The sequence below is a fragment of the Hemiscyllium ocellatum genome, chromosome 18 (assembly GCF_020745735.1).
Source record: "Hemiscyllium ocellatum isolate sHemOce1 chromosome 18, sHemOce1.pat.X.cur, whole genome shotgun sequence".
Lineage (NCBI taxonomy): Eukaryota > Metazoa > Chordata > Chondrichthyes > Orectolobiformes > Hemiscylliidae > Hemiscyllium > Hemiscyllium ocellatum.
Genome location: NC_083418.1, coordinates 69,574,687 through 69,588,410, shown reverse-complemented (window position 1 = coordinate 69,588,410; position 13,724 = coordinate 69,574,687). Strand labels below are relative to the sequence as shown.

The 13,724-nt window shown below is 41.9% G+C and overlaps 1 protein-coding gene across 1 annotated transcript in view; it reads right to left on the bottom strand.

Annotated features, from left to right (window-relative positions):
- Positions 1-982: 982 nt before the first annotated feature.
- LOC132824265 (homeobox protein aristaless-like 4) overlaps positions 983-13,724 on the bottom strand; it is a 49,559-nt gene continuing 36,817 nt past the window's right edge. The window contains exon 4 of the mRNA XM_060838597.1: positions 983-1,395. Within this exon, the coding sequence (XP_060694580.1) occupies positions 1,072-1,395 (324 nt within the window). The 3' untranslated portion in view covers positions 983-1,071. The remainder of the gene's footprint in view (positions 1,396-13,724) is intronic.

Genomic DNA, 13,724 nt, shown 5'->3' with positions numbered 1-13,724 from the left:
ACAGGAAACATCTGTGCATGCACTGTTGGCATCACTGTGGCCCATGTGCAGGGAAATCAGCACCTGCACATGGGCAGATGACATCCTCCATGGTTACTGCAGGAGGCAACTAGGGACAAGGGGGCTGAAATGGCCAGGGCAAGGTGAAGTCTACTGTCTCTGGCAGAACAGCTCTCTACCATCTCAATGCCTGACCCTTATGTACCAACGTGGAGGGTGTGTGTCGGTGCATTGCTGACATTGGATAGTCAGTTGTTTATCGAATCCACAGTTGTTGAGTTTTGCCTGGACAGAAAGAACAGTTGAACCAGACAGCTCCAGAAATGCCAAATGTCAGCTGCAAACCTCAGAAAATAACTTTTAACATAAAACACAGATGAGGTTCCTGGCAGCTGCTATTTCATCATTTTACAGTGATGTGGCATTGTAAATCTATGTTCCTTCACATATTCAGGCACTGTGCCACCTAATGGTGGCATTCACAATAAATGGAGCCAATTGAAATAGTTCAAAACTATATGGAATAAGGTAAGAGATTTATATTTTTGCATTCTAACAGGTACTGGAGCCCAAATGTGTTTACCTTGTGTTTCTCATCAGAACAGTGTTCTGTTAATCTATTTGGCTGGTGTGTTATTTGAATTAATTTACAAGATGTTCTATACAATAGGTTTTTTTATAATCTACTTTAAGTTTCATGGTCAGTGATGACTGCACTTGTACACCAATATTATGCAGAGAGCTCTGCAATTTCTTATGAAGCTTGTTGAATTCTAATTATGTATTCGGCCTTCACTTGCCATTTTACTGTCAAGTTTACAAGTTTGCCTAAAATCTAAGGATATCAACTTCAAATGAAACATTGGATTTTGAGTATTTTTCAGTGTGTCTCTTGTATGTTGAGGGGTATAATGTAAATATTTTGAAGATGGAGTAAACCTCATTTCTAATCCTACCAACCTATAATAGAAAAAGTGCTGCTTATAAATCTCCATGTTGCGTTATGTCCTTAGTCCAGCATTATGTAATATTGTAGTATTTTCAGTGTTTGAATATATACTGTTATATCGGTCATGTGGCCCAAGATATTGCAGCGCTGTGCTCTTTGGCTTTCATCCTTAAAGCTGCAATGCTGGACGATTTTCGATCTGGTTCATTACTGATGTCAAATGCGTTGATAGCAGCTCCGAGCCCAGTGGTGCCAAAGAGACCACCCATATGTGTCTGTCCCACATGGCTGCCTGGGGCAGAAACACCCAGGAAGTCAGACACCCCACCTGGAGCATGTGCATGTGCATGTGGGGACATGCAAGATGTTACCGTTTCACAGGGCACAACACAAGCTGGTACAGGAGAGGAGGCACCATTATTACCAATCCAAGATGGGTTTTGTATCTGGAAGAAAAATGAACACAAAATTTTCATGAACCTGTTTGAGATTCCTACTGTGTTTTCATTTCTCCTATACCTCTAGTCAGTTTTCCAAGTGTTTTATTTTAATACATTTTAATCTCTTTTCAAAACTAATTGTTCACAATTCTGTTAGTATGGGTCACAGTCTGTTTCCAGTATGTCCACTACAAAGTAATATTTCCACTTAATATAAAAGTCTGTGGACCCTATGCCAGTGTAGCCTCCAACAGTATTGAAAAACGCATTGTACATTTTATATTATTACATTCAGATAAGGGCACAATGTGCCCTGAGTGAGAGACCCCCTTATCAATCATGAGGAGGAGCTCAGTAACACTACTATTTTTAGATTACTTACAGTGTGGAAACAGGCCCTTCGGTCCAACAAGTCCACACCAACCTGCCGAAGCGCAACCCACCCAGACCCATTCCCCTATATTTACCCCTTCACCTAACACTACAGGCAATTTAGCATGGCCAATTCACCTAACCTGCACGTTTTTGGACTGTGGGAGGAAACCGGACCACCGGAGAAAACCTACACAGACACGGGGAGAATGTGCAAACTCCACACAGTCATTCACCTTAGGCAGGAACTGAACCCGGGTCTCTGGCACTGTGAGGCAGCAGTGATTACCACTGTGCCGCCCAAAACTATTGAACTTGTCAAGTCCTGAAGGACCTAGTCAATGGACTGAACCTGCAACAGAAGTTATGAGAGCTAACAAAAGGAAAAACTACGATCTCATTCTCAGCAAGTTAACCATTGTAGATGCTTCAGTCTTAGGTTATTGGTTCAAATAGCCCCTACACAGTCCCGGTAAATCCATCATGTTGTAAAGTATTTTCATCATGCCAACTGGGACTAATTCAGCACTGATAAAGTAACACAAAGATGGGCATCCACGGACCATCAACAATGGCAGAATTATATTCCACCACATTATGAACACATGGCTCTGAATATCTTTTTAGTTCACCAGTACCAAAACTCCAGGATGCATGCCAAGCATCTGACAATAAGGTGCCAACATAGCATTTGCAAAACAGGACTATATGCATTGCTGCTTCCCTTTTACTATTTCATGCCATGAAGAAGGTATTGGCAAGACCAGCATTTTCTACCCATCCTAAGTGCCCTTTAACTGATCAGAGAGGACCATTAAGTCAACTATATTACTGCAGTCTGAAGTTGCAGATTCCTGGAACTTCCATACTGGGACATTCTCTGTGAATATCTTCACAACATGTATTGCAGAGGTTCAAAAAGGTAGCTCAACACCACTTTCTCAACTGATTAGTATTAATGAGCCCATAAAATCTGGTGCCATTGACATCCAAATCCCTTGAATAAAGAAAGTCTTGCAGTAGAAGGGGGATCTACTGTGCAGTCCATTTTTGTTCATGGGATGTGGGCATCACTCCTTATGCCAGCATTTATTGCCCAGAGAGGGCAGTTAAGAGTCAATCACATTGTGGTCAGGAGTCACATGTAAGCCAGACTAGGCAAGGACAGCAGTTTCCTTCCCTAATGGATATTGGTGAACCAAATAGATTTTTCCATCAATTATTAGTTTCATGGTTATCATTACACTCTTAGTTCCAAAGTTATATGCAGGACAAAGAATCAGGTTCTGCACAATGTAAGGAGCTAGACACCAAATTAAGAAGCAGAATCTCAAAAAGGTTATCAATTCCTGATTATTACTCTGAACCAAGTGAAAATTGGCATAGGGCGCAAATCAGATTAGAGATGGTGTGGTGCAAAAACTGATGAATGAGAAGTGAGTTCTGGTTTGTAAGGGAACTGGCATCGTTCTGGAAAAAGTGGGATCTATATCATTAGGATGCTGTCCATCTAAATTATACTGGTGAACCATGTAACTAGGGAAGTAGAGAGGATTTTAAATAGGGGGGCATGGGATCAAATTTGATCTGCCAACTATTCTGATGAATAGTCACTGGATTTGAAATGTTGACTCTGCTTTCTTCCCAAAAGATGCTGCCAGACCTACTGAGTTTTGTCAACAATTTCTGTTTTTGTTTCAGATCTCCAGAATCCACAGTACTTTGTTTTACTATTATGGTGTAAGGATGTCTCTGGTAGTTAATGATTGTATTAGAGCTGAAAATGTGTTGCTGGAAAAGCGCAGCAGGTCAGGCAGCATCCAAAGAGGAGGAGAATCGACGTTTCGGGCATGAGCCCTTCTTCAGGAATGAGCTGAAGAAGGGCTCCCAAAGAAGGGCTCATGCCCGAAACATCAATTCTCCTGCTCTTTGGATGCTGCCTGACCTGCTGAACTTTTCCAGCAACACATTTTCAGCTCTGATCTCCAGCATCTGCAGTCCTCACTTTCTCTTCAATGATTGTATTAGCACAACAAGAAGGATGACCCTAGTTCAGAAAACCAGCATATAGAAATGATTTGTGTACAGATGAGAAATGGTAAAAGCAAGACAGGACCTGTGGGAGTGGTGTATAGACCACCTGTCTGTAACCACATGATAATGTGAAACTTAAAATAAGAAATAATGGAAGCTTGTCAGAAAGGCTTGGTGATAATCGTGGGAGCTTTTAAACTACATATAGCTTGGAAAAATCCGTTGGGAAAGAATATGTCAGATAGTGAGTTCATAGAATGGGATTGTTTCTTAAAATAACATGTTTTGGAGTCAACCTGAGAGCAGGCTATATCAGACCTGGTATTGTACAATGAGATAGGCTTAAGTAATAAACACAAAGTGAAAGTGGGCTTTTAGGTAGGACCAATGATAATATGATTGAATTTTACATTCCTATTGAGAGGAGTGGGTCTGAAATTAATTTTTGAACTTCAATAATGGAATTGTGTGTGCATGAAAGCAGAGCTTGCTCAAGTGACCTGGAAACTTAGGTAAAGGAATTAGTCAACAGAGAAGCAATTGTAAACATTTGAGGGGATATTTCAAAAATCAGAGTGGATACATTCTAAGGAGAGAAAACAATTCCAAGGACAGATCGATCATCTGTGATTGAGTAGAAATGGTAATAGAGGCATCAAATTTAATTAAAACCATATAATTGTGTAAAGAAAAGGGGTGGGTCAAAAGATTGGACAGCAAAGAATGGCTAAAAGCTTTAAAAGGAGTGAAAAATTAGAATACAAGAAAAGTCTAACTGGAAATATAAAAATAGATTGTAAGATTTTTAATAAATATTAATAAACGTTGTTCCAAAAGAGAGTGAATTTGAGAATTGATAGTGAAAAGTAAAGGCATGGCAGATGAATTAACAGGTATTTTCCATCAGTCTTCATTATAGAGTAGATAAGAAAATCTCAGAAACAATGATAAATCAGGAAATGGAAGAGGGAAGGAACTCAGAAAAATTACAATCAAGAGAATTGGAACTGTGGAATTTGTTAGCTGACAAATGTCCGGAAGTTGATAGATTTCATCCTAGAATCATAAAAGAAGTGTTTAGTTGATTTTTAATGCTTTGGTTTTGTTTCTCTAAAACTAAGTAAACTGGGGAAAGGAGATAGTAAGGACTGCAGATGCTAGACATTTTAGATTAGATTAGATTAGATTACTTACAGTGTGGAAACAGGACCTTCAGCGCAGCAAGTCCACACCGACCCTCCAAAGAGCAACTCACCCAGACCCATTCCCCTACATTTACCCCTTTACCTAACACTACGGGCAATTTAGCATGGCCAATTCACCTAACTTGCACATTTTTGGACTGTGGGAGGAAACCGGAGCACCCAGAGGAAACCTACGCAGACACGGGGAGAATGTGTAAACTCCACACAGACAGTTGCCTAGGCGGGAATTGAACCCGGGTCTCTGGCGCTGTGAGGCAGCATTGCTAACCACTCATCCTGATGAAGGGTCCAGCCCAAAACATCAACTCTCCTGCTCCTTGGATAATACCTGACCTGCTCTGCTTTTTACAGCACCATGCTTTTCGAGACTGGTGAAAGGTCCTTTTAGATTAGAAGATAGCCAATATAATTCCTTTATTCAAAAATGATAGGAGTAATTTCCTGCTTTCTGTCTCCAATCATAAATTCTTATTAAAGATGTTCTAGCTGGAAGCTTAAAATTCATGATAATTTGCTTGAGTCAAAATCATTTTGAAATAGGCAAATCATACTAGTCTGCTCAAATTCTTTGAGGAAATAACATGCTGTTGGTAAAGGGGAACTTGTGGATATACAGTATTCATTTTCTGAGCTGATCCAAATCCACTGTATAAACCTATCGCCCAATTCCTAAGCATTTGTATCCCTCTGCTCTCCACCTACTCATGCATCTGTCCAGATGCACCTTAAATGGATCTACCTTGCCTGCCTCTACTACCTCTACTAACAATACATACCAAACACCTACCACCATCTGTGTAAAGTACTTGCTGCGTATATCCCCTTTAAACTTTTCTCCTCTCACCTTGAACATGTGACCTCACATTATTGAATCCCTCACCCTAGGAAAAAGCTAATCTCTAGGCAAAAGTGAGGACTGCGGATGCTGGAAATCAGAGTCTAGATTAGAGTGGCGCTGGAAAAGCACAGCAGGTCAGGTAGCATCCGAGGAGCAGGATATCTCTATCTACCCTGTCTATACCCTTTGTGATTTTGTAGACCTCAATCAGCTCCCACCCCCGCCCCCATCTCCTGTTTTCTAATGAAAACAATCCTAACCTACTCAACCTCTCTTCATAGCTAGCACCTTCCATACCAGGCAACATCCTCATAAACCTTCTCTGCACCCTCTCCAAAGCGTCCACATCCTTTTGGTAATGTGGCAACCAGAACTGTACACAGTATTCTAAATGCGGCTGAACCAAAGTCTTGTACAATTTCAACATGACCTGCTAGCTCTAATATTCAATACCCCGTCTGATGAAGGCAAACATACCATATTCTGTCTTGACCATTCTATCCACCTATGCAGCCACCTTCAGGGTACAATGGACCTGAACTCCCAGATCTCCGCTCATCAACTTTTCCCAAGACTCTTCCATTTAAAGTATAGTTTACTCTTGAATTAGACTTCCCAAAATGCATCACCTCATATTTGCCTGGATTGAACTCCATCTGCCACTTCTCCGCCCAACTCTCCAGTCTATCTATATTCTCCTGTATTCTTTGGCAGTCCCCTATGCTTTCTGCTACTCCACCAAACTTCGTGTCATCTGCAAACTTACTGATTAGACCAACAATGCCCTCTTCCAGATCATTTATGTATATGACAAACAACAATGACTCCAGCAATGATCCCTGTGGAACACCACTGGTCAAGTTTCTCCTTTTCGAGAAACTCCCTTCAACTACTATTATCTGTGTCCGCTGCTCAACTAGTTCTTAATCCACCTAACTGGAACACCCTGCACACCATGTGATTTCACTTTCTCCATTAGTTTACCATGGGGAACCTTATCAAACGCCTTACTAATGTCCATGTATATGAGGTCTACAGCCCTTCCTTATCTATCAACTTGAACACTTCCTCAAAGAACTCTTATTAAGTTGGTAAGGCATGATCTACCCTGCACAAAACCATGTTTCCTTTCACTGATAAGCCCATTCTTTTCCAAATATAAATAGATTTTATCTCTCAGTATGTTCTCCAGCAACTTTCCCACCATTGACGTCAGGCACACTGGTCTGTAGTTACCTGGAATATCCCTACTACCCTTCTTGTACAGAGGGACAACATGAGCAACCCTCCGGTCCTCCGGCACCTCACCTGTGTTTAAGGATGCTACAAAGATATCTGTCAGGACCCCAAATATTTCCTGTCCCGCCTCCCTCAGCAACCCAGGACAGATCCCATAAGGTCCTGGGGATTTGTCCACCTTAATATCCTTTAGTCTACTCAACATATCTTCCCTCCTTATGTCAACATGATCCAGAGTAAACAAACTTCTATCTCTAATCTCAGCATTCAAAACCTCCCATTCCTCAGTGAACTCTGATGCAAAGTAAATTCAAGGGTCGTAAATTCAAAAGAGATATGGTTTAAAAAAAGGTTCAGACTGCAACTTCAGGACTCTCTTCCTGAAAACGCACTGGAAGCAGGTTTTAAAGGCAGAAGTGGATCGACTCTTGCTAAGCAAGGGTTTAAAAGTTATTGGGTGGAATGTGGACTTAAATTTCTAATAAAATCAGCCATGATCTTATTAAATGGTGGAAGAGGTTTGAAGGGTCAAACAACCTACTCCTGCTCTTGCTAATACGCATAAGCAACTGATCAGGTGTATTGTATTTGAAATGTCTTTACTTCATATTTTGTAAATTATTCACAGAATCCTTACAGTGTGGAGGTAGGCCATTCAGCCCACTGAGTCTGCACAAACCCTCTAAACAGCATCCTGCATTACCAATGGCTGATTCACCTGTCCTACACATACCTGGACACCATGGGCAATTTAGCATGGATAATCCTAACCTGCACAATTTTTGACTGTGGGAAGAAACGGCAACACCCAGTTGATGTTTTGTGCCGAAATTTAGCTCACAGTATTAATTACAGTAACTCGAGTGAATTTTGTTTTCCGTAAAATACTTGTGACATTTCTTTTAAAAAAGCGAGTTAAAAAAATGAGTTTTAAACTTCTTCATGATGCCAAAGCTTTGGAAATGGGAAATGATTAACATTTAGCAAATTGGCTTGTGATCTGCTCATCTCTCACGATTGTGGACAGAAATATGGGGCTTGTTAAGACTTTTCACGCTGACCTTGTAATGTTACTTTATTTAAACTGCAATAGATGACCCACAAATGCATTGCACTTTTTAAAATGTTCCTGCCACATTGTGTTTGAATTTGTTCTACACATAAAAAAAACTCCTGAACTGAGAGGACTACAGAATGTTTAATCTGCAAAGTCTGGGTTAGTTTTCCAAAGCACTGCTTCTTGTAACCTTAACAACAAAATGTAACCAATTTTATGCAACATGGCTACAGAACAGGAAGTGGTCTTGGTGATGTATCATTAGACAAAAAAGAAGCAATATTTCAGCAATGTGGAAGATGAGGGTATCACAAGCTTCTGAAAGCCTTGAAAGGGTTTACGAAGGAACAAGAGTCAGCCAGTTTAGCTTTGATGACTGTTAACACCATTCAATCAGATCATGGCTGAACTGTATGACTCCCTTGGTTTACTGATTTTTAACATTATTCTTTTCTTTTGAGCTCTTGTTAATATTTTGTTCACATCAGCTTCATACTGAATAGCTTCATATTGAAATTGTTGGGCCTCTCTTTTGGTAATCAGTTACGGAACTAGAAAAGGTGAAGCTATGAAATTAATCAGCCACAGGACAAGCGAGTGATTATAATTTTTCTGGTAACTGGAACATTCTGAATGTATTCTTGTGGTTATTTTTGTGCTAATCACTTTTAGGACTAATTTATTTTGTTTCAGACTTACTGTTCGATGTATTTTATTTTGATAGTATTGGGTTAGATTTTTAAGTGCGAGCAGCAGCAGAGAAGGAGCGGGAGCAGTGGAGGAAGTGATCTGGACGGGAGAGGCAGATGGGAAGGAAAACAGTGACCATATATATCAGCAAGGCGGCTAAACCCGAGACTCTACAACTGTAGTGTCTCCCACCCACCCTTCTCCTCTAACCTAGTTAATAAGTAGGAAGAGCGGGAGCGACGACAAGGGGTCAGCCGGTAATATATCTGGGCAGTGGCTGAACCCGAGACACTACACGTGTTGTGTCTCCCACCACCCACAACCAAACATAGGACTCTGGTTTGTAAAGGTAAGGATTTTCTATTTCTTTATCGGTGAACGGTTAAAAAATTACTTTTTATGGTTTATCTATTAATTGGTTTTTTAGAAAAAGACTATAGCAGAGAGGTATCAGAAAGTATTTTAACTCAAACCTATACAAAGTAATAAAGTAATTAACTAAGCAGAGATGGCTGGGGGGGTGATGTGCTGTAGCTGTATGATGTGGGAGCTGGCTGATCCCATTGTGAATGGCAGTGACCACATCTGCAGCAAGTGTTAGTTGCTGGAAGAACTCCAGCTCAGAGTTGATGATCTAGAATCTGAGCTTCAAACACTGGCACATCCGGGAGGGGGAGAGTTACCTGGACGCTTTGTTTCAGGAGGTAGTCACACCTGGGAGATTAAGTAATTCATATTCAGTTAGTGATCAAGGACATCAGAGTGTGACTATAAGTGAGGCAGGCGGGGGAACTTGAGTTCAGGAGTGCAGGAGCCTCAGCCCTTGACCTTGTCCGACAGGTATGAGATTCTTGCTCCCTGTACGGATGAGCAAAAGGGCTCCGGATAGGATGACCCAGCTGATCACGGCACCATGGTGCAGAAGGCCATTCAAGAGGGGGGAGCAAAAAGACAAGTTGTTGTTATAGGGGATTCTATAATTAGGGGGACAGATAGTATCCTATGCAAGCCAGATCAGGAATCTCGCATGGTGTGTTGCCTGCCCGATGCCAGGGTGCGGGACATCTCCAACCGGCTTGAAAGGATGTTGGAGCGGGAGGGGGAGGATCCAGTTGTTGTGGTCCACGTTGGGACTAACAACATAGGCAAAGCTAGGGTAGAGGACCTGTTTGGGGATTATCAAGTACTAGGAAGGAAATTGAAGTGCAGGTCCTCATAATCTCCGGATTACTGCCCGAGCCATGTGCCAATTGGCATAGGGATAAGAAAATTAGGGAAGTAAACACTTGGCTAAGGGATTGGTGTGGGAGAGAGGGATTCCATTTCATGGGGCATTGGCATCAGTTTTGGAACCGGGGGGATCTGTACCGTTGGGACGGTCTCCACCTGAACCGATCAGGTACCAGTGTTCTAGCGAAGAGGATAAATAGGGTGGTCAGTAGGACTTTAAATTCTGAGTTGGGGGGTAAGTGAAAGTGAAAACAACAGGGAGTATGGAGTTAAATGGAAAGATAAGCAGGAGGATAGCATGTGTGCAGGTGGATTTAACCTTGAGGCAGATTAGGAATGCAACAAAAAGGAAGGATAACTTTTAGGACATCTTATGACTTCCAATATCTGTAATGATAAGAATGTTAGCATTAAGGCACTTTACCTGAATGCTCGTAGCATTCATAACAAAGTAGATGAACTAACAGCACTGATCATCGTGAATGATTATGATGTGGTAGACATCACAGAGACATGGTTACAGGGGGGTCAGGACTGGCAGTTAAACATCCTAGGATTTACAACTTATCGAAAAGACAGGGAGGTGGGCAGAGGGGGCGGGGTGACCTTGTTAGTTAAGAACAAAATTAAATCTAGGGCACTGAATGACATAGGGTCGGATGATGTGGAGTCTGTGTGGGTGGAATTGAGGAACCACAAAGGCAAAAAAAACATAATGGGAGTTATATACCGATCTCCTAACAGTGGTCAGGACCAGGGGCGCAACATGTACCGGGAAATAGAGAAGGCGTGTCAGAAAGGCATAGTCACGGTGATCATGGGAGAACTTCAATATGCAGGTGGACTGGGTAAATAATGTTGCCAGTGGATCCAAAGAAAGGGAATTCTTGGAATGCTTACAGGATGGCTTTTTGGAACAGCTTGTCATGGAGCCCACAAGGGAGCAGGCTTTTTTGGACCTAGTGCTATGTAATGAACCAGACTTTATAAAAGATCTTAAAGTAAGGGAACACTTACGAAGCAGCGATCATAATATGGTAGAGTTCAGTCTGCAGTTTGAAAGAGAGAAGGCAAAATCGGATGTAATGGTGTTACAGTTAGACAAAGGTAATTATAAGGGCATGAAAGAGGAACTGACGAAAATCGATTGGAAGCAGAGCGTAGCAGGGAAGACAGTGGAGCAAAAATGGCAGGAGTTTGTGGGTATAATTGAGGACACAGTACAGAGGTTCATCCCCAAGAAAAGAGAGATTATCCGGGGAGGGATTAGACAGCCATGGCTGACAAAGGAAGTCAGGAAATGTATCAAAGAAAAAGAGAGATCCTATAAAGTGGCCAAGAGCAGTGGGAAATCAGAAGATTGGGAAGGCTACAAAAACAAACAGAGGATAACAAAGAGAGAAATAAGGAAGGAGAGGATCAAATATGAAGGTAGGCTAGCCAGTAATATTAGAAAGGATAGTAAAGTTTCTTTCAATACATACGGAACAAACGACAGGCAAAAGTAGACATTGGGCCACTTCAAACTGATGCTAGAAGGCTAGTGATGGGAGATAAGGAAATAGCTGGAGAACTTAATAGTGGAAGACATGAGTAATATCCCAACAATTAAAGGGAGTCAGGGGGCTGAGTTGAGTATGGTTGCCATTACAGAAGAGAGAGTACTAGAAAAGTTAAAAGGTGTTAAAATTGAGAAATCTGGCCCCGATGGGCTACATCCTAGAGTTCTGAGGGAGGTGGCTGAGGAAATAGCGGAGGCATTGGTTGAGATCTTTCAAAGTCACTAGAGTCAGGGAAAGACCTGGATAATTGGAAAACCACTGTTGTAACCCCATTGTTCAAGAAAGGATCAAGACAAAAGATGGAAAATTATAGGCTAATTAGCCTAACCTTGGTTGTTGGTAAAATTCTAAAATCCATCGTTAAGGATGAGGTTTCTAAATTCTTGGAAGAGCAGGGTCGGATTAGAACATTAGAACAAGTCAACATGGATTTAGTAAAGGGGAGGTCATGCCTGACAAACCTGTTAGAATTCTTTGAAGAGGTTACAAGTAAGTTAGACCAGGGAAGCCCAGTGGATGTAGAAGATCTAGACTTCCAAAAGACCTTCGATAAGGTGCCACACGGGAGGCTGCTGAGTAAGGTGAGGGCCCATAGTGTTCGAGGTGAGCTACTGGCATGGATTGAGGATTCTGGATTAGTGGTGCTGGAAGAGCACAGCAGTTCAGGCACATCCGAGGAGCAGTAAAATCGAGTCTTACTGCTCCTTGGATGCTGTCTGAACTGCTGTGCTCTTCCAGCACCACTAATCTAGAATCTGGTTTCCAGCATCTGCAGTCATTGTTTGTATCTATGGATTGAGGATTTGCTGTCTGACAGAAGGCAGAGTGTTAGGATAAGAGGTTCTTTTTCGGAATGGCAGCCAGTGACAAGCGGTGTCCCACAGGGTTCAGTGTTGGGGCGCAGCTGTTCACGTTATATATTAATGATCTGGATGGAGGGACTGGGGGCATTCTAGCGAAGTTTGCCAATGATACGAAGATAGGTGGACAGGCAGGTAGTACTGAGGAAGTGGGGAGGCTGCAGAAGGATCTAGACAGTTTGGGAGAGTGGTCCAGGAAATGGCTGATGAAGTTCAATGTGAGCAAATGCGAGATCTTGCACTTTGGAAAAAAGAATACAAGCATGGACTACTTTCTAAACGGTGAGAAAATTCATAAAGCCAAAGTACAAAAGGATCTGGGAGTACTAGTCGAGGATTCTCTAAAGGTAAACATGCAGGTTGAATCCGTGATTAAGAAAACAAATGCAATGTTGTTATTTATCTCCAGAGGGTTGGAATATAAAAGCAGCGATGTGCTACTGAGACTTTATAAAGCTCTGGTTAGGGCCCATTTGGAGTACTGTGTCTAGTTTTGGTCCCCACACCTCAGGAAGGACATACTGGCACTGGAGTGTGTCCAGCGGCGATTCACACGGATGATCCCTGGAATGGTAGGTCTAACATAAGAGGAATGGCTGAGGATCCTGGGATTGTACTCACTGGAGTTTAGAAGGTTAAGGGGCGATCTAATAAAAACTTACAAGATAATATATGGCTTGGAAAGGGTGGACGCTAAGAAATTGTTTCCGTTAGGTGGGGAGACTAGGATCTGTGGACACAGCCTTAGAATTAGAGGGGGTAAATTCAGAACAGAAATGCGGAGACATTTCTTCAGCCAGAGAGTGGTGGGCCTGTGGAATTCATTGCCGCAGAGTGCAGTGGAGGCCAGGATGCTAAATGTCTTCAAGGCAGAGATTGATAAATTCTTGATGTCACATGGAATTAAGGGCTAAGTGGAGTTGAAATGCCCATCAGCCACGATTAAATAGTGAAGTGGACTCGCTGGGCCGAATGGCCTTACTTCCACTCCTATGTCTTATGGTCACCAGTTAAATGTTAGTTTGCTACAAAAGGTTTCCTTTTTTTTGGAGTATTAAAATGGAAGAAGCAGCAGCAAAGGTTTAACGTTCCTAGTGGGCCTTTATGATATAATAAACAGGGCAGGAAGTAGTCCACCCCACCTGACCTGTGAACAACTCTTACCCAGGGCTATGCACATTCAACCTGCAGCCCTGTTGCTTCTATTTTTCCCATGTTCCTTTTTTACAATCATCTAATTTACGTTTA